Source organism: Pollicipes pollicipes, unplaced genomic scaffold, assembly GCF_011947565.3.
Source record: "Pollicipes pollicipes isolate AB1234 unplaced genomic scaffold, Ppol_2.1 Scaffold_4881;HRSCAF=5763_pilon_pilon_pilon, whole genome shotgun sequence".
NCBI classification, from domain to species: domain Eukaryota; kingdom Metazoa; phylum Arthropoda; class Thecostraca; order Pollicipedomorpha; family Pollicipedidae; genus Pollicipes; species Pollicipes pollicipes.
In genome coordinates this window covers 48,519,672-48,543,186 of record NW_023596576.1, presented here as the reverse complement: position 1 = coordinate 48,543,186, position 23,515 = coordinate 48,519,672, and the positions used below count along the sequence as shown (strand labels likewise).

At 54.0% G+C, this 23,515-nt stretch overlaps 2 protein-coding genes and 1 long non-coding RNA gene across 4 annotated transcripts; 1 reads left to right on the top strand and 2 right to left on the bottom strand.

The window, feature by feature from the left end:
* Window positions 1–457: 457 nt before the first annotated feature.
* On the bottom strand, window positions 458–8,586 carry LOC119100516 (dual specificity protein kinase TTK). The gene is made up of 8 exons (XM_037223603.1): window positions 8,388–8,586; window positions 7,734–7,879; window positions 6,661–6,827; window positions 5,427–5,551; window positions 4,420–4,503; window positions 2,756–2,842; window positions 1,810–1,983; window positions 458–469 (listed from the first exon to the last, which is right to left on the bottom strand). The coding sequence occupies exons 1-8, from the start codon at window positions 8,508–8,510 to the stop codon at window positions 458–460; spliced, it is 918 nt and encodes a 305-aa protein (XP_037079498.1). The 5' UTR covers window positions 8,511–8,586.
* Window positions 8,587–10,705: 2,119 nt separating this feature from the next.
* On the bottom strand, window positions 10,706–12,566 carry LOC119099852 (uncharacterized). The gene is made up of 3 exons (XR_005094421.1): window positions 12,483–12,566; window positions 11,103–11,201; window positions 10,706–10,784 (listed from the first exon to the last, which is right to left on the bottom strand). It is a non-coding gene; the product is annotated as an uncharacterized LOC119099852 (long non-coding RNA).
* Window positions 12,567–13,058: 492 nt separating this feature from the next.
* On the top strand, window positions 13,059–18,314 carry LOC119101340 (translocon-associated protein subunit beta). Of its 2 annotated transcripts, none has more exons than XM_037224654.1 (5): window positions 13,059–13,166; window positions 15,685–15,813; window positions 16,198–16,473; window positions 16,915–16,998; window positions 17,905–18,314. In XM_037224654.1, the coding sequence occupies exons 2-5, from the start codon at window positions 15,688–15,690 to the stop codon at window positions 18,037–18,039; spliced, it is 621 nt and encodes a 206-aa protein (XP_037080549.1). In that variant the 5' UTR covers window positions 13,059–13,166; window positions 15,685–15,687; the 3' UTR covers window positions 18,040–18,314. The 2 variants fall into 2 exon arrangements, with proteins under 2 accessions (XP_037080549.1, XP_037080550.1); XM_037224655.1 differs by having other exon boundaries at window positions 13,060–13,105.
* The last annotated feature ends 5,201 nt before the right edge of the window (window positions 18,315–23,515 follow it).

The following is a 23,515-nucleotide window of genomic DNA, read 5'->3' as shown; positions in this document are numbered from 1 at the left end:
CATGTCAATATGTTTCGTAACATTATCGAGCCAACAGTCTGCTGGATGGTGACAAAAAAGCAGTATCGACGCAGTTTCCAGCGTTTATTGATAAAGATACAGCGCAGTGCAGTCTCTGCTCTGATCGCAGCGCTGTTTTGTTAGGCGTAAGCACGTAGGCATTCGAGTTACACACTGACGTACGATGGATGCACACTACTGGCGAAGCCACACAGTATTATACAGACCACGGCTGGCTACATACACTAGAGTGAAGCGAGCCCGGCCAACTCCCAGATCATGTGCCGCACAATAACGTTCTGGTCGGCCGCGCGGGCCAGCCTGGACAGCATCAACAAGGTCTCACCGCTGCCTCTGCGCCCACGCGCCAGAGGCGGGCCGGCTTTGTACAGGTGCGGCAAGATCCGCTCTCGCCCGGCGGCGCTGCCTCGACTGGCCGAGGTGGCGACGCCGGCCCTCACCGCTGGCACTGTGGAGACAGCAGGGGTGGCGGGTCATGGGCGGCCGGCTACGGCGCGGCCGGAGCGCGGCCAAGTCGCACGTCCCGGACCTGACGCGACCCGAGCAGGCGGGTGTGGCCCAGCAGACGTCTCCGTGAGCCAGCAGACGTCTCCGTGACCCAGCAAACGCCTCCGTGACACAGCATACGTCTCCGTGACCCAGCAGACGCCCCTGTGACCCAGATGCCTATCCGCACCGGGTCCCCGATGAGCCCGGGCGACACATGCAGCTACTAGTCATTGAACGACCCCTTGTAAATCAGAATGGATGGAAGGCCACGCTGAAGATTGCGACTTCCGTTATTACACTCAACAGCGCAGACTTTGGTGTTTGTGGAGGAACCCATATTTGCATTTGCGAATAAACCAGTGAGGACCATGAGGCAGGGGGTGGGGTTTATAAACCAACTGACCGGAACCAAGGCTCCGAGGTCTCGTTTTCAGAAGGGGGAAGCGGGAACTACGAACCAACATTGGGAACCACGTACATATCTGTCCAGCACCAGAACTGACGCAACGAACTGAACTCGCAATACGCAGGGAATTTCCGTGGGTATACATAAGTTAGCAGGGCACTCACAGCATGTGGACGTTTTGACCGTTAAACTTCTTTCAGTCTGACTTGTCTCTGTTAACTTTCGTCCCATGCAGCCTTTTCCAGTTCGACTGGGGCATTTTTTACTTTTCCAATTTTGTTCCGGTAGACTTTCAAGCCATTTTACTTTTTTCCCCATGACCTTTATCCCATCGATGATTATCGCTTACGACCATTTTCGTTCGATTTTTTTGTGCACAAGTCCTGACACCCGTCATATGTTCTTGAGAGGCTAGATTCTCTAGGGCGCACACCAGACACCGACAGCCGGTCAGGTACGGGCCCGGAGGAGCGCACCCACCCACCTGACACCGACAGCCCGTCAGGTACGGACTCCGGAGGAGCGCACCCACCCACCTGACACCGACAGCCGGTCAAGTATGGGTCCGGAGGAGCACACCCACCCACCTGACACCGACAGCCTGTCAGGTATGGGTTCGGAGGAGCACACCCACCCACCTGACACCGACAGCCGGTCAGGTACGGGCCGGGAGGAGCACATCCACCCACCTGACACCGACAGCCGGTCAGGTACGAGCCCGGAGGAGCACACCCACCCACCTGACACCGACAGCCAGTCAGGTACAGGCCGGGAGGAGCACATCCACCCACCTGACACCGACAGCCGGTCAGGTACGGGCCGGGAGGAGCACACCCACCCACCTGACACCGACAGCCTGTCAGGTATGGGTTCGGAGGAGCACATCCACCCACCTGACACCGACAGCCGGTCAGGTACGGGTCGCTGAGCAGCTCGTCGATGCTCGGCCGCCGGTACGGGTCCCGCTGTAGGCAGCTCCTCAGCACGGTCAGCAGGTGACAGTCTGACAGCGGACCGAACTCGATGCTGTGCTTCGGGTTGATGATCGCCATCAGCTTGCCCATAACCTGCGGCGGACACAGCGTTACCAGCGTCACGTGACATCTGAGGCGCCGCCGCCGCAGCCGAGGGTCGACGCGGACGTCTCGTGTTTGGCTGGGTGCGGCGGCCGGTCCCGCACCGCGGTCACGTCCGCTCCTCTGGCGCCCGTTCGACACGTGACAGCATAGACAGATACCAGAGCCCCGTTTGTAAACTGAGGGTCGCAAATAGACAGGCAGGCGGCGAAATGGCTCCAGTCACTTCCAAATTGACAGGACGCTCGCGAGCACCACGTGGCCAGGTCAGCGATTTGACCTCGACCTGAGCACCTTGAGGCGCGACAAATACGAAGTTGCCGCGCAAATAATTCCACACTGGCAATGGCGCCGCTGCCTTCGCTGCGGAGCCACCATGATGGCGTGACGTCACGATCGTCTGACTGGCAAGTCGTTTGCGGCAGAAGACTCCGTCCACTCAGCCCTTGATCGCGACGTCGCACGGCAAGCCGGCCAGACACCGGACGCCGGCCACTGGCAGGCGCCAGCCGCCTCGCTGACCGGCGCCGGGTGGAGCAGTTCACAAACGAGGCCGAACTGTTGGTCTGGTGAGGACCGCGACTGTTGGTCTGGTGAGGACCGCGAACCACCCGGCAATATGTGGCGGCTAAGGTCCGCAGTATGTTGATCGTATAGGCTGGGTGAGGGGTGGACTGGTACAGGGGCGAGACCTGCGCTCCGGGAGAACGCGCGCAAAGGCAGGGGGGAGGGGCAGATGAGCACAATGCGCAGCCGGCCTCACCTGCTTGATGTTGCCGAACGGCGTGATGCCGTACACGAAGTTGTACAGGATGCAGCCGAGGCTCCACACATCTGAGCGGCGACTGATCTGCGGACCGCCGGAGCACGCCCGTGAGACGTGAGGACGGACATCACGGCCGTGAGACGTGAGGACGGACATCACGCTCGTGAGACGTGAGGACGGACATCACGCCCGTGAGACGTGAGGACGGACATCACGCTCGTGAGACGTGAGGACGGACATCACGCCCGTGAGACGTGAGGATGGACATCACGCCCGTGAGACGTCAAGACGGACATCACGCTCGTAACACGTGAGGACGGACATGACGCCCGTGAGACGTGAGGATGGACATCACGCCCGTGAGACGTTAAAACGGACATCACGCTCGTAAGACGTAAGGACGGACATCACGCCCGTGAGACGTGAGGATAGACATCACGCCCGTGAGACGTTAAGACGGACATCACGCCCGTGAGACGTGAGGATAGACATCACGCCCGTGAGACGTGAAGGGTGATACCACTTCCGGGAGACGTGAGGACGGACATCACGCCAATAAGATAAAAGGACAGATATCACGCCCGCCCATCGTTTCACGCCCATGGGAAGTAAGAATATGATGTCCACGCTCCCACGACACGACATTGGTGCTACGGCAAAACCTCCTGCCGGCAGACTTGCTAAATCAGTTATACGCGACATCGCATCTACTGCAAAAACTTATACAAACTTTACTTATACGCGGCATTACGTCTACTGCAGACTTATGCACGGCATGAGCGCCACACGATACAATTTGTGTTTCAAAAGCTTATACATGTCATTATTTACTGCAAAAGTTTGTCTTTATTGATACGCATCATTATTTCTACTGCAAAAACTCATACACGACATGAGTGCCATACGACAAAACTTGTGCTGCAAGAGTTTATACTCGTCATCATTATACAACAGACTTGTCCACAGGTTTTCGCTGTAGCACTTGTCACGTATAAGCTTTTCAATAGAAAGCAATGCCGTTCATATGCAAAGGCTGGATACGTTTTTGCGGAAGAGGTAATGTCGGGTATAAGTTCTTGAAGGATGAGTTTTGTCATCCAGCGATAATGTCGCGTATAAGTTTTTGCGATAGAAGTAATGTATATAAGTAATGACTGCACAAGTAATGACGAGTATAAGTTTTCCCAGCACGAACTTTGTGGGTATAAGCATTGCTAGTAGAAATTATGTCGTAGCACTGCTGGCGCTAGGAGTTTTTGTTGTAGCGCTAATGTCGCGGAGCCCGTTCCCACGCCCCTGAGATACGCGGACAGACCGTCTGTGGCGCTCCTCAGTCTATAAGACGTAGGAGCCTGACGTTCATGATGTCATCCTAGCCATGCCACATGTCCCGCCTGCGTGACGCGAGGGCGGGCATTCCGAGTACTCCCCCATTGCAACACGTCTCCGACCAGAGCACCATAACTCGCCCGGTCAGCACGCCCGCATCGCAAGCGAGGGACAGCCCAGCGTAAATCCCGGGTACTCGGAAAGCCTCGCGGTGGTCTGTGGGCAGCACCGTCAGCGAGACTGCACACGAGACGTGACGTGCCTCGTAGCTTGAACACATAAACACCGCGCGGGCACGTGACGCGAGCGGGGCGCGGAGCGGCGGCACGCACCTTGATGGCGGTCTGGGAGGAGCCGTTACGGGTGACCTGCTGCGCCTCGATCGCCTCGGGGCTCATGTAGTTGAAGGTGCCGACCTGCGGGCGGGATACGACAGCCGGTGAACATCGGAAGCCCAAGGTCACCTTGAGCGCATGAACGGCACAGGGTGAGCGGTGTATCTCGCCGGTGCTGTGACGGAGCCTGAATTACCGACCAATACATCGATATTGCCACTGTTTGGCACGGTGCAACCGACTGCCGCATGACAGCGTGACTCGCCAGTGCTTTGCAGTAACGCAGTGTATCGTCACGAACAAGGCTCACTCATTTGTTGTTATGGCGGTCATATCGCCAATGATCATGCATCAGGTTGTGTACCAAAAAATTGAGCGGCCTTTTAACTGTGTGGAAAATACATGCCTCTGCAATCCACAATTTGACTTCTTTGGCATATGCAGAGCCTCGCATAGATGAGGAAAGATTAAAAAGCACACTGCAAAACAAAACTGCTCACACAGAATGACCAGACTTTTAGTCCCGATGACTCTCCAGCTCTCTTTCGAGGTCATTATGGAGAAGATCTTCATCACTGGGAGAAGAAATCCGCCTTCAACCCCAGCGGCCATCCGTGTCCGTAAAGCATGCAGCTTTCTCCCCAGTCTATTCATCCCCGACGAAGCGCTCCCATCGGCATTCCTCCTGCTGTGTACACATTCGTGTGCTGCTGACGACGCGTCCCCCTGCGAACATCTGGTGTATGATCCCATCTTGTCCTTAACGATACCGCCTGGCCTGCGCTTCCTGACCAGTGGCTCTCCAGCTGTCCGTGCTGACCTTGGACCGGGGCTCCTCTGAACATTCCAACCCACCCCTGATGTCACCTGACCAAGGGTTCCCCGAAGGTTCCCACTCGGCCCTGATGTGACCTGACCAGGGGTCCCCTGAACGTTTTCACCCACCGCTGATGTCACCTGGCCTGGGCCTCCCGCGAATGACCCCGTCTCTGCCACCGTCTCACCTGGGTGTCCTTGATAATGCTAGTGCAGTCGGACTGGATCTGCGAGGCGATGCCGAAGTCGATGAGCTTTAGCCGGCCGGCCACCATGAGGAAGTTGGACGGCTTCAGGTCCGAGTGGATGATGCCTGCCGAGATACCGGGCCGGTCTGTCGCGGCTCTGACGCACCGGACACAACCACACCCAACACACACTCGCACAGGGGTCACGTGACGGCTTTGAGAAGTAAGCTCCATGTGTAATTTGCAGAATCCAAAGTACGCACGAAAGCTTGGCGTGAGGTTAAACTTTGCCTTGAAATACTGGCTTCAGACTGGCAACACGGACAAATTGCCGACCGGAACCGGACAACGACGCCCGTCCAGCCACGGCCAGGCACCAATACCGGCACGCTGACAACGATGGCCAGATCCGAGCACCACCCTCTCACGGAGGTCAGACACGACTCGACTCAACACTCCACATTACAGTGCAACGGGGCCAACCAACACGATTGAGACACAGACCCCGGTCGGTGTCCAACAACCGCCAAAACAAGCGCAGAGCTAGCAGAGGAGTGCGGTCAAAGCGGACGACCCACGAAAGATACGAAAGATACAGAAAAGCGAGACTGAAACTGATGATGAGGATGATAATGATTTGGGGTTTCAGGGCGCATCGACTGCTGTAGGTCATGCAGCGCCCAGGACTGAAACTGATCCACGCGCATGTCCGAAGCCATACCGGAGAGACGAACGGGCCCTCAATCACGACGTGAGAAATGACTGTTCCACTGATGGGCACATCGAAACAGAAAACGACCAGTTGGACATGGTACTAATGTCTTTCTTCAGCTTGCGCATACCGTCGCCCCCCACTGGCAACATCACTCGCTAACCGGCACCTCGCTTTCTATGGTTGCAATCACTGGCTTCGTGAATGAATGGGTGCACGCCTTCGTGTGGCGCTAAATGCGGATATTTTTTGTCAGTGTACTGACTGGGTGTAAGCAAATGGTCATTGTGTGGACGCATCATACAAAATGAAGACGGACATGGGCGTGAACACGTGCTTACTAACTAACCAATGCAACACAAAGCAACCTCAACTCCCAACGAAAATCGCCCAGCCAGCATTGTTGCTTTCATCAGACCAACATCTCACGTAAACGCCGCTATTCCCGCAGCCCGCTAAACTCGCACCCCTCGTAGCTCGTAATCCAGCACCCTTCCAAGCAACGCGCCGCGAGCGACGCACCTTCCTTGTGTATCACGTCAACACAGCGCAGCATCTCGCCCCAGAAGAACTTGCACATGTTGGCGTCCACCTCGTTGAGCTTGGTGTAGGAGCGGAGCAGGGCTGTCAGGTCCGTGTCGCCCTTCTCCATCACGATGTAGAGCATATGTCGGTCCTCGCGGTGCTCGCTGCCGGCAAGAGATCAGCCAGAGGTCAGCCGGGGGTCAGCCGGACGTCGGCCGGGGTTCCGCTGAGGGTCAGCCGGGGTTCAGCGGGGGCCAGCCGGGGGTCAGCGGAGCCATCGCAGGGCTAAGAAGCACGGCCCGGCGGCCTCTGAGCCCAAATACACTAGTAGAGACGTCCTTTAAAATCCCGGTTCTACGCCACCCTGAGTCGACCTTCTATTGCCATAGGAATAGCAGAGATACATCTTACTTTATGCACTTCCAAGCTAGGTTCCGTAACATAATGAATACTGTCGAATATAAACGCCGCCATTGTGTAAACTGTCAGCAAGCTATGCCAGTTGGTCGGAACAGCAACAAGCCCAAAATCCGCATCGGAGCAGTCCCGCAGTGCGGCTGCGCCCTGCCGACACAGGTCAGTCCATGGTGTGGCGGCCGCACCGCCGCCCGTCCCCGTCTCCCACACCACCTGCGGACCGGCTGTCCTCACCGCCAGCCAGCGCCATCTGGCGGTCGACTCAAGAGATTGGCCTTCGACCGACAGCCGGTTTTGAGATGATAGCCCACTCGCGCTGCGCGGAGTAGCGTACATGTAAACCGAGACGTCACCTCGCGCTGCTGTCACTTCAAAACTTGAGCAGCATTATCTGTCATTCCAGGGTTGCGGTACCCCCCCCCCCCCCCCCCCCAGGTTCTACCAAGCCGAGCGTCTTGAGTGTTATCCGCCCTCTCTATTACCCTCATCCCATCCCATCCCGTTGTATGCTGCTCCAGCTCATCTGTGTAGCGTCGCAGCGTCCGGGCTGCGATGACGAGAACGGAAGGAGAGCTGGGAAAGGGGGGGGGGGTATCCGACCGGACCTCTGCGGCGGCGTCAGCGCCGGCGATGCCGGGAGGCGGGACACCCACCAGTCGAACAGGCGGACCACGCGGTCCGAGTGCTGCAGCGTCCGCAGCAGCGCGATCTCGTTCTTGTAGCCGCTGGCCGTGGCGTCGTCGGCGCTCTCCAGGAACACCTGCTTGATGGCCAGCGAGCGCATGTCGCTGTCGAACACCTGCGGCGGGGCGGACGGCGGCGGGGACGTCAGCGGCGCGGGGGCGACACCAGCGGGGGCCGCAGGTGGCGTCAGCGCCCGGGAGCGCCGACGGAGCCTTGGCCGCGTCGGATGCCTAAGTTCAGCCACGACCGACGTCAGAGAAGCCGCATACATGTGGAACTAACCCACCAGAGATGGGAGAGTGTGGAGCGGACCGGAGGAAAGAGGGAGCGCCCCAGATGACGGCAATACCGCCTGTGATCGAGCCCTCCAACTCGTTTATCGTACGGCAAGTTACGTCTCTGTGTCCCCCCCCGCGCCTCACTGAAACGGCACGCATATATATATATATATATATATATATATATATATATATATATATATATATATATAGACATAGATATAGACATATAGATATAGATATAGATATAGATATATCTATCTATCTATCTATCTATCTATCTATCTATCTATCTATATATATATATATATATATATATATATATATCCAGTGACAATACTTCACCTGGTAGACTTTGCTGGAGCCACCGCGGCCGATCTGCTTCATGACGATGTAGTCCTTGCCATTGACGGTCAGAGTGCGCAGCTGTCGTTTGCCGAAGAACAGCTCGGTGGGCGGCGGCGGCATGGCCGCAGCCGCGTCCTCCGTCTGAGTACCGGTCTCCACCGGCACCGGCCGACCGACCGCCAGCGGGACGCGTGCCGAGCCCGGGCCGGCGGACCCGGCTGGCGCTCTCACGGGCACCACTGCCGCCCGAGCGCCGGCTGCCGAGCGTGGCGCCGACCCGGTGGGCGCCGGGGTCACCGCCACCGACCCGGAGGCGGGCGGGGCGGGCCGGGGCGCGGCCAGTGCCCGCCGCGGGGTCGCCAGGCCGGGCACCGGCGCGGCCGTGGCGGCTACAGCGGCCACGGGAGCGGGTGCTGGGGGTTGCCGCGGGCGCCGGCGGTGTTCTGACTGGCGCCGGGGGCAGTGCGACCGGTCGCGCGGTCACCGCAGTGGGTCCGGGCGCCGGCACGCCCACCGCGGCCATCAGCGAGCTGGGTCTTGGCGGCGGCGCAGCGGCGAGCGGTCCGCCCACAGGCCGCCGCGCACTGCTCTCTCGGCTGGGCTGCGGCGCGGGGTCCGCCCAACCGTTCTGGCCAGAGACCACGGGCTGGGACGGCGCCGCGTTGGTGCGGCTGCTCCCCCCGGACGGAGCCGGCGGCTGTTGCGCGTGACTCAGCCGACTGCCCGGGGCCGTCACCGCCGACCACTGCGAGCCTGGCCCCACACGAGTTCCCTGCGTCGCGGCACTAGCACCGACACCGGCTCGGGAGCCGGCGCTGGCGGCCATCGAATGTTGCAGCACGTAACTGGCGCGGCCGTCCGGAGCCGGGGCCGAGAATGGGGCCGGCGTACCCCGCGCCCCGGGCCCGGCACGAGACTCCTGCGCACTGGCGTCGGTTTGCCCGTCAGGACCGACGGCCGTCCGATGCAGGGCGGGACGAGACGCTGCCTCGGCACCGGGCCGGGCAGCCGCGTTGGCCGCCGTCGTCACTGCCGTTGTCGTCGCCGACATCGTTGGTGAGCTACGCGCGGCAGGGCCGACCGACGGCGCCGAGGCTGGCAGCGCAGCGCGCGGCAGCATCTGGTCTGGTGGCGTGAGCACGGCGTCGTGGAGGGAGGCCGCTTCGGGTGGCGTGCCGGCAGCTGCCGCCGCCGCCGCCGCCGGCCCGTCGGGGCACTCGGGCACAGCGCGGAGCCGCGGCGGCACCGGTCGGCCTGGCAGCCAGCCCTCGGACAGGACGCGGCTCAGGCCCGCCCCGGACCGCTCGCCCGGCAGCGACGCCTGCGAGCGCGCGTGCGTCAGCGGCTGCCGCTTCTCGCCGCCGCTGCCGCCGCCGTCGCCGAACAGGAACGGCCGCTTGACAGCGCTGGCGGCCGGCGGCGGCGGCGGCGGCGCCGCCTCCTTGTACGGCGTGTCGAGCACTCCGAGCGGCTGGCGCGGCGTGCGGCCGGCTGCAGCAGCCGCCGTCGCCGTGTCCTTGTACGGCGTGATGAGGTGCGGAGTACGTCCGGCGGAGGGGGTGGCACCACGGCGCGGCATCGGCGTCAGCAGGTCGTACGGGTGCGGCGCGCGGCGGCCGGCGGCGTTCTCCTTGTCCGGACCGGAGCCGGTCCTGTCGGTGGGCGCCAGGTCGCCGCCGCTCGGGTATCGGCCCAGGCGCCTGCCGGCAGGGAGAGGAGTGAGGCGCGGCCTCACGCCGAGCAACCGCACCAGGCGGGGCGCCTGGTGCGGTTGCTTGTACCATACCGACTCAGGCACGCTGCTGCATTCGTCACATGCGCCTGGCTCAAGATACATAGAATGAGATATTCATTACAAACGAAGTGCGAGGGAATGGACGATTCTACGGCAAAATGATGTAACGTAATGCATCGCTCCAACACAAAGACCATTGGCGATATCATCCCATTCTTCGATACAACTTTGAGGCGGTCACGCGTTCGCGTCCCGTGACAATTACCTACCACGCGAAGCTTCGGTTTCCACCCATCCAGCGCGGGCACGTGCATCAATGCATCATTAGCAGCAATCGCAAAGTGCAAGAGGTAATTGCACAAGAAACTATTCATAAAAAAGCCATCGCACCTAACCAATTAAAAAATGCCTTCCACCCCCAACGCCTGACACCGCTGCCATTGCCATTGCCACTGTCACCATTGCCACTGAGGCTGGTGGCGAGCGGCGGGCTACGGCCGGGACGGCTGGCGGCTGACCTGCCGGCGGCCAGGATGGCCGACACGGTGCTGGCCGTGGCCGAGCCCAGCGACGGCGTGGCCTCGTCCGGCTCGTCCTCGTCGTCGCTCTGGCCGTCCTGGATCGAGCTGACCGGCACCCGCTGCGCCTGCAGCGTCAGACTGCAACGAGAGATCAGAGCGGCCAGGTGAGGGCGGGCGGGGGCGGGCGGCAGCGGACGGCGGCAGCGGGGGCGCCGGCCACTGGTCCACGGCAGCGAGAGGAGTGTGTGCCCACACTGAGAACGCGCCATGTGCCAGTGCACAGTCCACACAGAGGTATGGGCTGACCACAAGGAGAGCTCTCTGGGCGCAGCAGCAAATCGTCCTGGACATAATACAGTAGATATGGAAAAACTACATTTCAAAAGTCATGGACATACCAGAATACGCAACAACTTTTAGGCAATGACTAGTACAGCTGCTGTCACTGCTACTCACCATCGTCCAAGGCTCTTCCTCGAGCTGAAGGGGCCACGTGACAATGGGCCAGTGTGGGAGTGCCCCGCCTCCTCTGGCTCAGACTCCATCATTCAGCGACTGTGAAAACATCAAGTCCCTCCAATTGGTAAATCATGTATTGAGAGCTGACTAGGGCAGACATGGGTTCTGTGTAATAAGTTCTCCTTAAGGTCTTCTTGCTAGAGAACATATTAAGGATGTGGGAACAGGACATAATGAGTTATGTAACCACAATCCATGGGATTCTGTCACTGAGTGATTTAAAACTCAGTTGCTAAAATTTTCTGGCTGATGTTTTGCTGAACAGAACAGATAGCCACAGCATTTGTGGTTGCTAGGGGTGGGATATGATTGATCTGACTCTAACAACTACCCATTCCAAAGTCAGTTTTCAGTACATAAGTGCACATGGTTAAAAAAGTAACCACTGACAAAATAATCTGGTGTCTTCATGTTTTTTCAAACATGCAGTAGCAAGTAACAAAACAAGCTTTCTGCCTATTCTTATATTGACATGAGGATACCAAAATCTTGTGTGGGTAAAAACACAAAAATATCAAAAGTGAATAAACTTGGTACACATGGTTCCACTAGGAAAGTACCATACATCATAATATTGTGTGGCTTAAAGCTCATCCATAATGGTCAGTCAGCAGTTTGTCAAATCAGATTCAAACATGACAACCATGTTATCTTATGGCATCATGCATCAACATAATATTGTAGCACACATTTGGAGCATGACATAATAGGAAACAAACAACCAAACCATCTGCATGTCAAGAACAGCCAACTCATCTGACATAATTCAAGCCTATCAGCAGGTCTAGAAGAACTAATTCATCTAGCATATTTCAAATATACCCAGGCTCAAAACAGGCTGACCTTTCAGCCATCTCTTGTACCGTTGGCAGGATTTCTGGCAAGGCAACACCAAAGGTTGTAAATATCATATGAACTTTGAACAGCATCTTAGCTCTGCATGACAGCATAGTTTTCCAAGATCATTTCAAGCAGTTGAGTGGGCCGACCCAAGCAAAGCCTATTACAATTATCCCCATATTTATGCTAAATGCTGCTTCTCCTCAAATTCAGAACATTGCCCTCTTAAAGCTCAGGATATGGGGGTTTAATTTAGAGGCTGGATCTAGCATAACAAAAAGTGAGCTGCACTCATCTTCCACAGCTGTCCCTATTGCCAATTTGCCAAACTCGAACCAATGCGCCGTACATTTAGCTCATTCCCCTGAGCTGAGAAAAATATCCATACTCCCTTAGCTAGCACTTAAATGTGATGCGGTCATGCAAGCCAATAAGGTACGAACAATGTCCTCATGCGGAAATAAGGGGGAAACGTACACTTCTAACCTGGCCGCGGATATAATGTTTTGATTTTCCAGCAATGTGCATCAAAACTATTTTCAAATATGCCGCTTTCGCCGCATCATGTTTTTTGAAAGCCAAGTTGTTTATTAAATGGAATAGATGTCAACGAAAAATATATCAGTTTTTGTCATGAGAGTTTTAATCAGAAATTTTTGAGAAGTTTTTTATCAATAGATAAGAAATCAGTGAGTAGATTGAACGTAACAATAGTAATTTCTTATCCTCGCTATGTGGCGTTACGGTTTCCACGTCGGCCACACTCCAATGACAGAACATGCTACCAAACAGTAGGAAAAATGACGCTGAATTCTTCCCTCTAAGCAGAACAAAATTCACGTTGATGTTCTGCAAATTGTGTTGCCTAAAAAAGAACATTGATCTTTTAAAACCATTATTTATCTTATTTTTAAGCTAATTTTTACATCATAGCTTTGTTTCACCTGTTAAACTCATCCGAGCATTCACACTTTTCCTAACGTAACGGATTTCCTGGTCAACACACCAAAATTGTATCAGTGCGTGATAAATGCTTCACTTTCCCCGGCTTCAAGTCTCCGCCGAGAGGTCCTTTCCCGTGGCTCCTTCGATATTCTGCGGTAGGGATAAGTCGGCGTTTTATTTTTTCATTTAGGGTGAGACCTAGACTTAAACGGAAAGGTTAGTCATGATTATGAGTTTGGGCGAGTTGAAATTTTCGTTTTTTGTTGCTCTGCTGCGAGATTTTACGACCACGTTTTGACGTTGAGATGTGTTCATATTGCGTGCAGCTCACACTGACTTTAAGCGTTGTACCCATGTATGTTTTGAATTACTACTGCCAGCCACCTAAAATACCAATTTCTTGGCTAGTTCCCGTTTGTTGAGAAGTGTGTGGAATGGCTGTTGAACTCCTTATATGAATTATTATTTTCCAGCTCCCTTCCCTCTTCTGCATGTTTTAATGCATGATATTGGTAGGTGCTTAACGTGTTAGATTTTACTCTAAATGCAGGACTATTGAACTTGTTCTTGGTCAAGTCTTCTCCATATGAATATGTAAAAAATGTGCTGACAATGTGGTCTGCCTTATCAGCATTTATGATGTTAAGGTAACCAATTGCTTGACTGGCTGATACTGGGATAAGTGTGGTATAAGTGACCTAAAGCAATAGTTCATCATACCCGTCAAGCAGGCTGTCCCTTATATAGGCAAACTTACTTACCCCATTCCTAAGGGACTGTATGGTGCTGACTGCAGATCTTATCAGAACATGAATTTGTCCATATGTTGCATAAATACAATGCAGATGTATACAGTGGATGCACAGCTGTATGTGCAACTGGTATTTTTGCTTCTGAGATACTGCTTACTGACCAAAATATGTCAGAGGTGGTATCAGTAATGGAATTTTTATAACATAGGTAACAGATATGTCATAAGGACAGTTATATTGTCAGGAGATAAAGAAAATATAGTATAATGAAACATATGATAACATAACTACATTTTCCTCCTGAAATACCTTTTTGAAAAGTCATAACATAATGTTGTGTGGCACACATCCTACATTTTCCACCTTGAAAACATTGAAATAAGCATGAGATGTGATGGAACTTAGATTACTTGTAACTGTTGACATGCTTATTAGGGCAGAATAATGCTGTTTACAAAACAAGCTTTATAAAAATGCCCCTCAGTGCAGCATAGTTTGACAGTTTCAAGGAAAGTTTTTATGACTTCAAAGCTCCTTGCTAAAATTGCTATTTTTGCAATTATTTTAGAGGCCAGGCCAGCTTGCTTGTTCTTCCCTGTGATGCAAGGTGGTATTGGTGCCATATGCATGCCTGATCATGTTTTGAACAGTTTGGCACTTTCTTGTGGCATTATTACCCATGTGGCCATGCTTTTTTACTTGCATTTGCATTTTGGGATGCAGGCTGTTACAATGCTATTCCATTCCCAATCTCTTGCCCATCATAATAAGGAAGACTATCCAAATGCCTGTATTCTGTGTTACAACTAATGATTTGTGCAGAAGATGTGCAGATGTGGGTGTAGCAGATGTAGTAGTACATACATGCATGGAAGTGTAAGCCACATCTACACACATGTCTGTCCATGCCTAGCCATAGTCAAGGCTCTGGTTAGGTCTATGTATCTTCACATAGGCACATCTGAATCATTGCCTTTGGCTGGAAGTATTTGCCTGATACATGCCAATATGCAGTGCTGAGAAGCCCCTGCTATGGCTTGGCCACCCACAGGCAATGGTTTAGGCCTTTGCATTGGTGTAATACAAATTGGTATGGTAAGAACATATGCGCAATAGTTTGCTTCCAAAAGTCTGTGAGCAGATGTTTGGTGCAAAATTTTTTTAGAAGATGTTTGCATTGATGAAATTTTGTCAGGTCAAATTTTGTAGGAAAAAATTATATCTCTTTTGCCTCAAAATGTCCGTCCGGGTGGCTCAGTTGGTTAGAGCGCCTGCATTCCGACCCACTCATCCGTCCGGATGGGTCGCTTTAGGGCGCTCGCTATTTGCCCTTGGCAGGTATGGCCTGCAGCCGGTGGCAGCGGTCGCGCTAAAGGTCAGTTGACGTCAGAGGGCAGGACGGACTGTGCCAAGCATTGCGGCACATAAAGCTTTCGCCACTAAATTCTGCCGTTGCCTGGAACTGCGCGATCAGATGGTGGGGGTCAGGGCTCACACAACAAGCACTGCTTAGCATGAGCGCTGATCCCAGAAATCCATCCACTCAAAAGATTCGGACCAAATTTATCTAAAAAATGTCTGCAAAACTGGGAACAGTTCATTATCTTTAACTTCAACAGCACGTGCAAATTTGGGAGATACTGGTAAAAGTTGTTTGACAGCCCAGGTTGTTCTAAAGCTGGTGTTTTCTGTCCACAAAAGTCCCACAACTAGCCAATGAATACGTCAAGCAGTTGATGCACCCCAAAGCCCAAATAACCAACTAAGCAATGGATCTGTGAAATGGCTTCTTTCACCCCAGTCATTGTCATGATGAATGGGAAATACATTCCAGTTTTACATACACTTAAGGTGGGACACAGGCCTTTGTGTAAACTTTAAGAAAAATGTTGTAAAATGTGCTCACTGTTCTCAACATGTCCTGTTCTTAAAGCGACCAGGCATCATTGGCTAGTTTCATGAACTGTGGATGCCCTTTTCAGATCATGCATAAGTGGTTGTGTTTCCTTGGCTTGTTGGCCCTGTCAGCACCTGGAACTGGTGATGTCACAGCAGAAGATCAGTTTAAAGTGGAGGAGGACAATGTTGCAAGGATACTTGTTTCTAAGCTGGTAAGCTTCTACTTTATATTCTAACACAGTTTCACATAAATGTAATTTGAACTTTGACATCAGGATGAGATTGTTAAATGTGTGCATATGCGTACTTTGATTTAACACAATGTCTTTTACAGCTGTATGATATTTTCATGTGGCTTGATACTTTGTATTTTCCAGTAGTGACTATGTGTAGACATTGACAGATTTACAGGTGAATCTCACCTGCATAATATGTTCACTGCCTTCGAGCAAGCATATCCCAGCCTTTGTGCTATCAGTTTGGTGCAATTTGTCATCACATCTATTAATGCAGCTGAACTTGTTTAAAGACACATGCTCCCAGTCTTACAGAGATACATCATCCATCAACAACTGACCTCCACTCCATGCACACAGATCCTAAACAAGTACCTGGTGGAGGGCATGGACGTGGTGGTGCGGTACGCCCTGTACAACGTCGGCTCGGCGGCGGCGTTGAACGTGCAGGTCGAAGACGCCAGCTTTGGACCGCTCGACTTCACCACTGTCGCCGGCCAGTCGCACTTCGTGCTGGACCGGCTGGCGCCGGGCGCCAACGCCTCGCACACGCTGGTGGTGCGACCGCTTAAGTACGGCTACTTCAACTTCACGGCCGCCCAGGTGTCCTACCTGGCCAGCGAGACGGCCACGGAGGTGGGTCCGGGGAGAGAACGCACGCCCAGGTGTCCTACCTGGCCAGCGAGCTGGCCATGGAGATGGGTCGGGGAGAGAGGGCACACCTTTGGTGCTGCATGATTAAACACTGATTGGTTATTTCGCTTCATGTCACTAGACTGTAGTTACCAAGTGCATGATAATTGTGTTCATTGCTCTGGACTGTATCGACTGTGAATGCACTGAGACGCCGGGCGACCTCGAGTCCCGTCTGACCTGACGCTAGCTGACCCGGCGCTTCACTGTCATCACCGCTCGTGCCGACTGTGCTGACGACGAGCCGTGATGAGTGATCCGATGAGCCGTGCCGATGGCGCGCTGCTGAGCTGGCGGTGGCCAGCAGCGGCCCCGGCCTCTGCCGCTCGCGCCGTGCCGTGCTGACGTGGCGCGCGACCGACCGCTCCCTCCCCTGCCCGACAGCCGACGATCGGCTTCACCAGCGAGCCAGGAGAGGGCGGCATCGTGTCGTTCCGCGACTACGACAAGAAGTTCTCGCCGCACCTGGTGCGTGGCGCCGCCTGGCGACTAGCGCGCCCTCCGGCGCCCGGCTGGTGCTGGCCACGGGCGAAGCGGGGAGGCAGTCGCCGTGTGCGATGATAGCGACCTCTGAATCACTGTATTTGGTTGAAAGTATTGGTCTGAGAAGGCCAATGTGCTGTGCTGGGACGCCCTTGCTGCGGCTTTGCCGCCCAGAGACAATGGTTCAGGCCTCTACCTTGACTCGTTAGTTGGGACCAATGGCATCTCAATAGTGATGGCTATTGGCAGACACTGCAATTAGTTTATTCCGAATACCTGGAGATTTCACTTCGCACCACTATCCCGCCAGCAAACACTGTCGACCTGCCCTGACGGTTTTTTGTCAAAAGTACGCGCGGTAAGGTGCTTACGCGTAGAATACGTACGCATTTTCTCGCAAGAAAATGTACGTAAGGCATTTAGTTCAGCATGGCCAGAGAACGTGCGCAAAAGCCCGCAAACAAATGTTTGTGTGGTGTTAAGTGTTCATGCAAAATGTTTGCATCAACAAAGTTCGTCAGGACAGCATTGTGTGTGTGTTTTAGTAAATGTACTAACTGAATAATCCTTGAGCAACATAGGCGTGGGAACGGGGGTCCGTGGGTTCACCCGCAGTTTCCGAGGCTGGCGAACATAAAGCCTAAGGCGATCCATGCAGAAAATGGACTTCGGGATGGTGGATGAATGGTATCGTTCCTGAACAGGTCATTTATTTTTCATTGCTAACTTTTGGTGTTACCAATTTGATACCCTGGGTACCTAATCCTGACGAAATTAAGTCATGCGGACTTTATCTGACGGGCGATTGTCATACGTACTTTTGGCCGCAACGCAGCCGTGACGGTCTAGCTGGTGTACCTCATCCCTGAGACGTGGCGTCGTCTGTTGCAGCTCGACTGGATCGTGTTCGCCGTCATGACGCTGCCCTCGCTTGGCATCCCGTTCATGCTCTGGTATTCGTCCAAGTCCAAGTACGACACCGTTCTACGGGAAAAGCGAGCTGACGCCATCAAGAAGCGCGAGTAGGGTGTCACCTAGCGGGTGGTGGGAGAACTTTAAGTCTGAGTGAACGCCGCTGTGTGACACTGGTGGTTTCCTGGTGCGTCGGCTTGCGAAGCCTCCGTGAGTGGTGGTCATGTTGCTCAGACTGAACGCGGGTGGTGTTTAGAAAACTTTCCTGTTGCCAGTTTTGAACACCAGTCGTATGCAACATGGTTCAATTGGATGCGACAAGAATGCAAGCGCGGTTTTGTTACTTTGACTTGGCCGGGTGGGGTTTAATATAATGAAATGGAACTGAAGCTCTGAAGTTTGTTCATGTCCGTATGTCTTAAGTTGAAGCCATGGCCTTTCATCGCGGTTTGGTGACAACTATCACTCGAATGTGGTGGCTGGCCTCGATCCCAACTGAAATCCGCGTAGTATTACCTGGTGCCGCTGCGCCGGCACGTGTGCAATGCGATAGTGTAGAAGTGCCTTCTGCTGGCTCGCATTTCAGTTAAAATTCACCCCTCCTCATTTTGTGTATGCCTCGCATGTGTTCGTTTTCGTTCGAAATGGCAACCGCTGTTGTTTGCAAAGTAAATTATACTCTCCTTTATCTGGATTTATGGCAGAGATCAGACAGTCAAGGTAGCAGACAAGTACTGAAGAATGTAACGGGGCACTCTAATGTACCGCTAAAACTGCGGTTGCATTAGCCTCATGCTTTGTAGCCTTGGCACGCTTTGGGGAAAGTCCATGTTACGACCTGTTGCTCAAGACTACAGAGGTTTGCCCGTAGCTGAGGAGAGCATCCGATGTGTTTGTGGGCGCAAATAGTTCGCAAAACAATGCCGCTGCTGTCGAAAAGCACCGCCGTCGCGGAAACCACATAATGGTCCTGCGGCCTGGCGCGTCCACCGCAAATGTCGACAGGCGAAAGCCTAAACTGTGCGTAACTTTACCATGAATGTTCGCACAATCGGTTCGCAAAAGTAGCAGTCCATTTGGGTAAACTGCCACTATAATCAAAGCAGCGTTTACTATTTGGTGGGCAAATAAATTTTGGGACCATTTTATTATTATATCGTGCCTATAATTTTTTGGTGCCAACACGGTATCGCATATCCGACAGAAATAGGGTTAATGATGTGCGCGGACCGGTTCCCTTTCATGTCTGTGCGCGGTGACATTGGACGCCAAGGCGCCCTCCAACCCGACGATCTCCGCGTCTTGGCTATCCGGCACCCACCGTTCCTGCATTTTCTGAGCCATTTTCAACGAAGTGTTAGAGCAATTATCGCTTTAGCCCTGCTGTTCAGAGTTTCTCACGCTCCTGCGGGGTCAAGGCAGGCGACTGGGTAAGGCGAGGTTTCGCTTGGTCGCATAAGGCACTGTCACCTAGCTATGTGCGAGATGTGACCCGACTGTCCAAGGTTAACTATCACTTAACTGTTTGGGATAAACTCAAGTGTGCCGAGGTCAAGTGTGCTGGTGACACATGTGAACATGTGTTGGACACGCTTAACACGTGGAAAAGGCTATACCGGGCTAGCCATTTGGGATGGAACTGTGCTTGTCACCTGTGATGTGATACATGACATTGGATTTCATCAGACTCAAAAAACGCCCTGTCCCCTTTTACATCAAACGTGCGGTGTGCCCGCAAGTGCGCGGTGGACACACCAGCGCAAGAGTTGGTGTCATTGGGGCTTTACGACGCACTCAACTGGTGCGGCTTTAAGGCGTCGCAAAACTCACCCTGACGGGGAAGGCGGACACCGCGGGACATCGAGCCTAAGAGCGCGTGGGTTGTGATGTTCCGGTTCTTAAAAGCACTGCACCGCCCACATTGATAATCGCAGATATTGTCGACCCAAATCCGTGGCCTCACCCGTATGGCGAGACATTTCCTGCGCGTCGAGGTTGGGGTTGACACTGTCGCGGCCTTCTGCCAAGGAGATCTGTGCCACTTTTTTCTTCGCTTGTTTTCGTCTTCGTTCCCAAAATTACGTTTTCAACTTTTCATATCCCTTGAGCGCACTCCTGTCCGCCATGGGCGAGAGACGTGCTAAAAGGAAGCGGGATAACTCAGGCACGGACTCGGACCCGGCCTGCGATATGAATTGCCCGTCGGATAACACCGACCATACGGCGATGACCCGCGCGCGCTGATTCTACCGTCTCCGTCACTGACCGCTGTGCGCCCGCACCTGTCGACTCGCTAGCTTCCGACACCCGCGTTTGGGTGTAGGAACGCCGAGTTCGCAGCCCGCAACCCTACTGACCCACGCTCGTCCACGGCCTCTGACTCCGCCTCTGCTGAGAGTTTGTCGTGACGCGCCGGCAGCTAGTGCTCTGAAAGCGTTCGGCCAAGGCAGGCCCCTAAGAAGAGCCTAGATCAACTTAGTTCCTACGTGGTAGTGCAACCCAGGAGTGAGAGGGTCTTGTTTCGCATAATCAGCGTCTTCTCGCCCTCGAAGCCACTTCTGGAGATCTGGGGCGCATCTGACCTTCAAATTGGACTTCAGGCTAGCGGCACGCTGATTATCAAAACTGAGACGCGAGCTCAGACAAAACGCTGATCCAGACCAAGGAATTCTGCGGTAAACGGGTAACCAATTCGTTTCATTTCGCCAGAAGCACCATCAGAAGCACTATTTTCACCCCTGAGCTCCGCCACATGAGTGAGGAGCTCTTGGCAGCAAGGGCGTAGGAGATTGTTGGTCCCGAGGGGACATTCGGGCCCCTTAGGACCGTTGATCAAGGCTAAAAGAGCTCATCGCGAGTCGCTTTCAGGGGCCGGAACCGCAGGCCTGGGCCCTCAAGTACTAGGATGAGGGCCCCTTGTGTTGATCAAGGCACCCTGAGGCAAGGAAGCCTCTATGTCCGACAAAAACCACCAACAGTCGGGGCGCCGTGGCCCATTTCCCATGCAAGGACGAGACCGGAACCTGTGATTTACATCGGTCGGGCCCCTGGGACAACGAGAGGCACGCTGTGTCGGTCAGGAGCCCACAGTGCCTAACAGGAAGTCCTGTGTTGGCACGAGGACCCGAGTCGGCGAAGGGCGCATCCAATAAACAGGGACGAGGACAGAACCCCGTCAGATGTCAGTGGGCCCCCTTATGCTGGACCATTAAAAGATCTTCTGAGAGTGGAATGATCAATCAGAACTTACGGTGAAAGAGTCTTCAGGAAGTCTAGTGGCCGCGTTAAGCCGCATCCGATCAAACTGCCGCAGCTGGGCCGCACCGTGAGAGCTATGAACGCGTCGGGTGCGGTCGGCATCGACGGTGCCCCTCTGAGAGCGGCGAAACGCTGTTTGGCTGTTTTTGCACTCCACTTGCTGCGACTCGTTGACACAACCATCGCGTCATGTGCGTTCTCAGAATCCTGGAAAGTGGCTGCTGTTGTGCCAATTTTCGGACCTGGTGACGCAAAGTTTCGTCGAACTTTCGGTCTATTTCCCTGCCGTCTCACATACCCAAAGTCACTGAAAGAGTAGCTTGTAACCAATCATCTCGGAACCTCACTGATAGCGGTATCATGTTCGGCCAACGGTATGGCTGCCACCGCTGCCATTCTGCGGCGGATACGGTACGCGACGCTGTCGACTAGGCATCGCACAATTTACACAGCGGTGACATCATCGATCACAGCAGCTGACCTGAGCAAAGCCTTCGACAGCGTCAACCACGGCGTCCTCCTTAACAAGCTGGTATGATATGAACTTGATCCCCGTAGTTCAAAAGCTGCCTCATCGCACGGAGTCAAGTGACCAGAGATGGTAGTGCGACCCCCCCCCCCCCCTCCCTGTCCGTCACCCACGGCGTACCACAGGGATCGACAGCCGGACCGATCCGGTTCAGTCGTCTGACAAACGGCTTGCCGTGCTACTCGCCCAACTGTCGAGTCATCATGTCCGCTAAAGACACCCAGAAACTGGGCCGAGCGAAGGCAGGTGACCGAAAGCTCACTGCTTTCCAGACGCAAATTGAGCATACTTCGGCGACCACGGAGAGCTGATCCCCCCGAACTCCCAAAATGAGCCCTAACAAACTGAGTTCATTCTTATTGGAAGAAGGCAAAATTTAAAAAGGGCGAGAGCTTTCATTCGGCTGTCGCCAGCGCCCGCATGTCACCCTCTCGCTCTGTTCGGCTGCTCGGTGTCGTCAACGACCCCGGTCTGTCCTGGGTTTCGTACATTGGTTAAGTGGTCAAGACGTGCAACGCCCTTTTAATATATCTTTTTCGCCGGCGGCACCACTTATCCCAGCACATGTTAAAACTTTTGACAGAAACCCACGTATTCCCGTGTGCTCTGCCTTGTTGCTGGGCATGGGGAAGCGCGGCCAAAAATCGACTGTACAAGATCCGGAAAGCGATGAGTGTTGCCGCCAGGGTTGTGACAGTGACACCGCGTCAGGACAGGATTGGTCCGGCACTCCAGGCTCTGAGATGGGACCGAGAAGAGCGGTTAGTCGAGGTGCGGGGCGTCATCAAAGTCTATAAGGGTTTTGACTACCAGAAGGAGCCCCCGCACTGCGTAGCATGCTCACCGCCAAGCCCTCGGTGTCCCACCGTGCCACTCGCTCCACGGAAGCAGGACGGCTGGAGCTGCCAAAACGCCGGCTGACATGCTCGCAGGGGGCTTTCGATACCGAGCGCCGTCCTCGTGGAATAGGCTGACATTAGGTGTACGTGAGTACCGCTCACTGTCCGCCTTCAAGCGTGCTGCGACGGACGTGAACAGCTGGGCGGAGATTTGCGATGCGGTGATCTTGTGGCTGGTGCACACTCATACCTGCATGCCTTTTTTGTATTTACATATTTGTAGTGTTTTTAGGTCTGTACCTTGTTTTTGGTTCCTGGCAGTATCGCATATTTGATGTTGTATTTAAATGATAGGCATAAAGCGATTAGCTTTCCTACATTGTGGTGACTTCATGTACTGGACGCAAATTCGAAAAAGACATCAGATGGCTGAGTTTTAGACCAAGAACATATACACATGCACATTCAATGACAAATGCACCCCAGTACTTCATGTACTGGACGCAAATTCGAATGCGACATTTGATGGCTGAGTTTTAGACCAAATACATACACACATGCATATTCAAAGATAAAATGGAAGGGCCCTGTGTCAATCAGGGACTCCAGTACCGAAGGGGGAGAGCTCTCTCCGCCCCGACCCCCGCTTCGCCAGAACGACAGCCAGAATGTACCCCAGACTGGGACAGAAGAGCCCTTAAGCCCCTGACCGAGAAAGTCTATGTACCCCTAGTGTTCTACCCATGAAGCCCCTTGCCCGGGGAAGGTAACGGGTCTCCTTGGTGCTCAAAAGGACGGATCGAAATGAGAGAAACAACTTCCTTGACACAGCCCACCCTGTCTGCCTGAGGACCCCCATCCCCTTCAGAAATTGCTAGTGCAACCGGCCATATTAAAAAGCTTTGAGCCTGTGCGCTCTGAATCTTCAGGAGAAAGAACGTCGACGCCCGACGTTGCAGTTGTG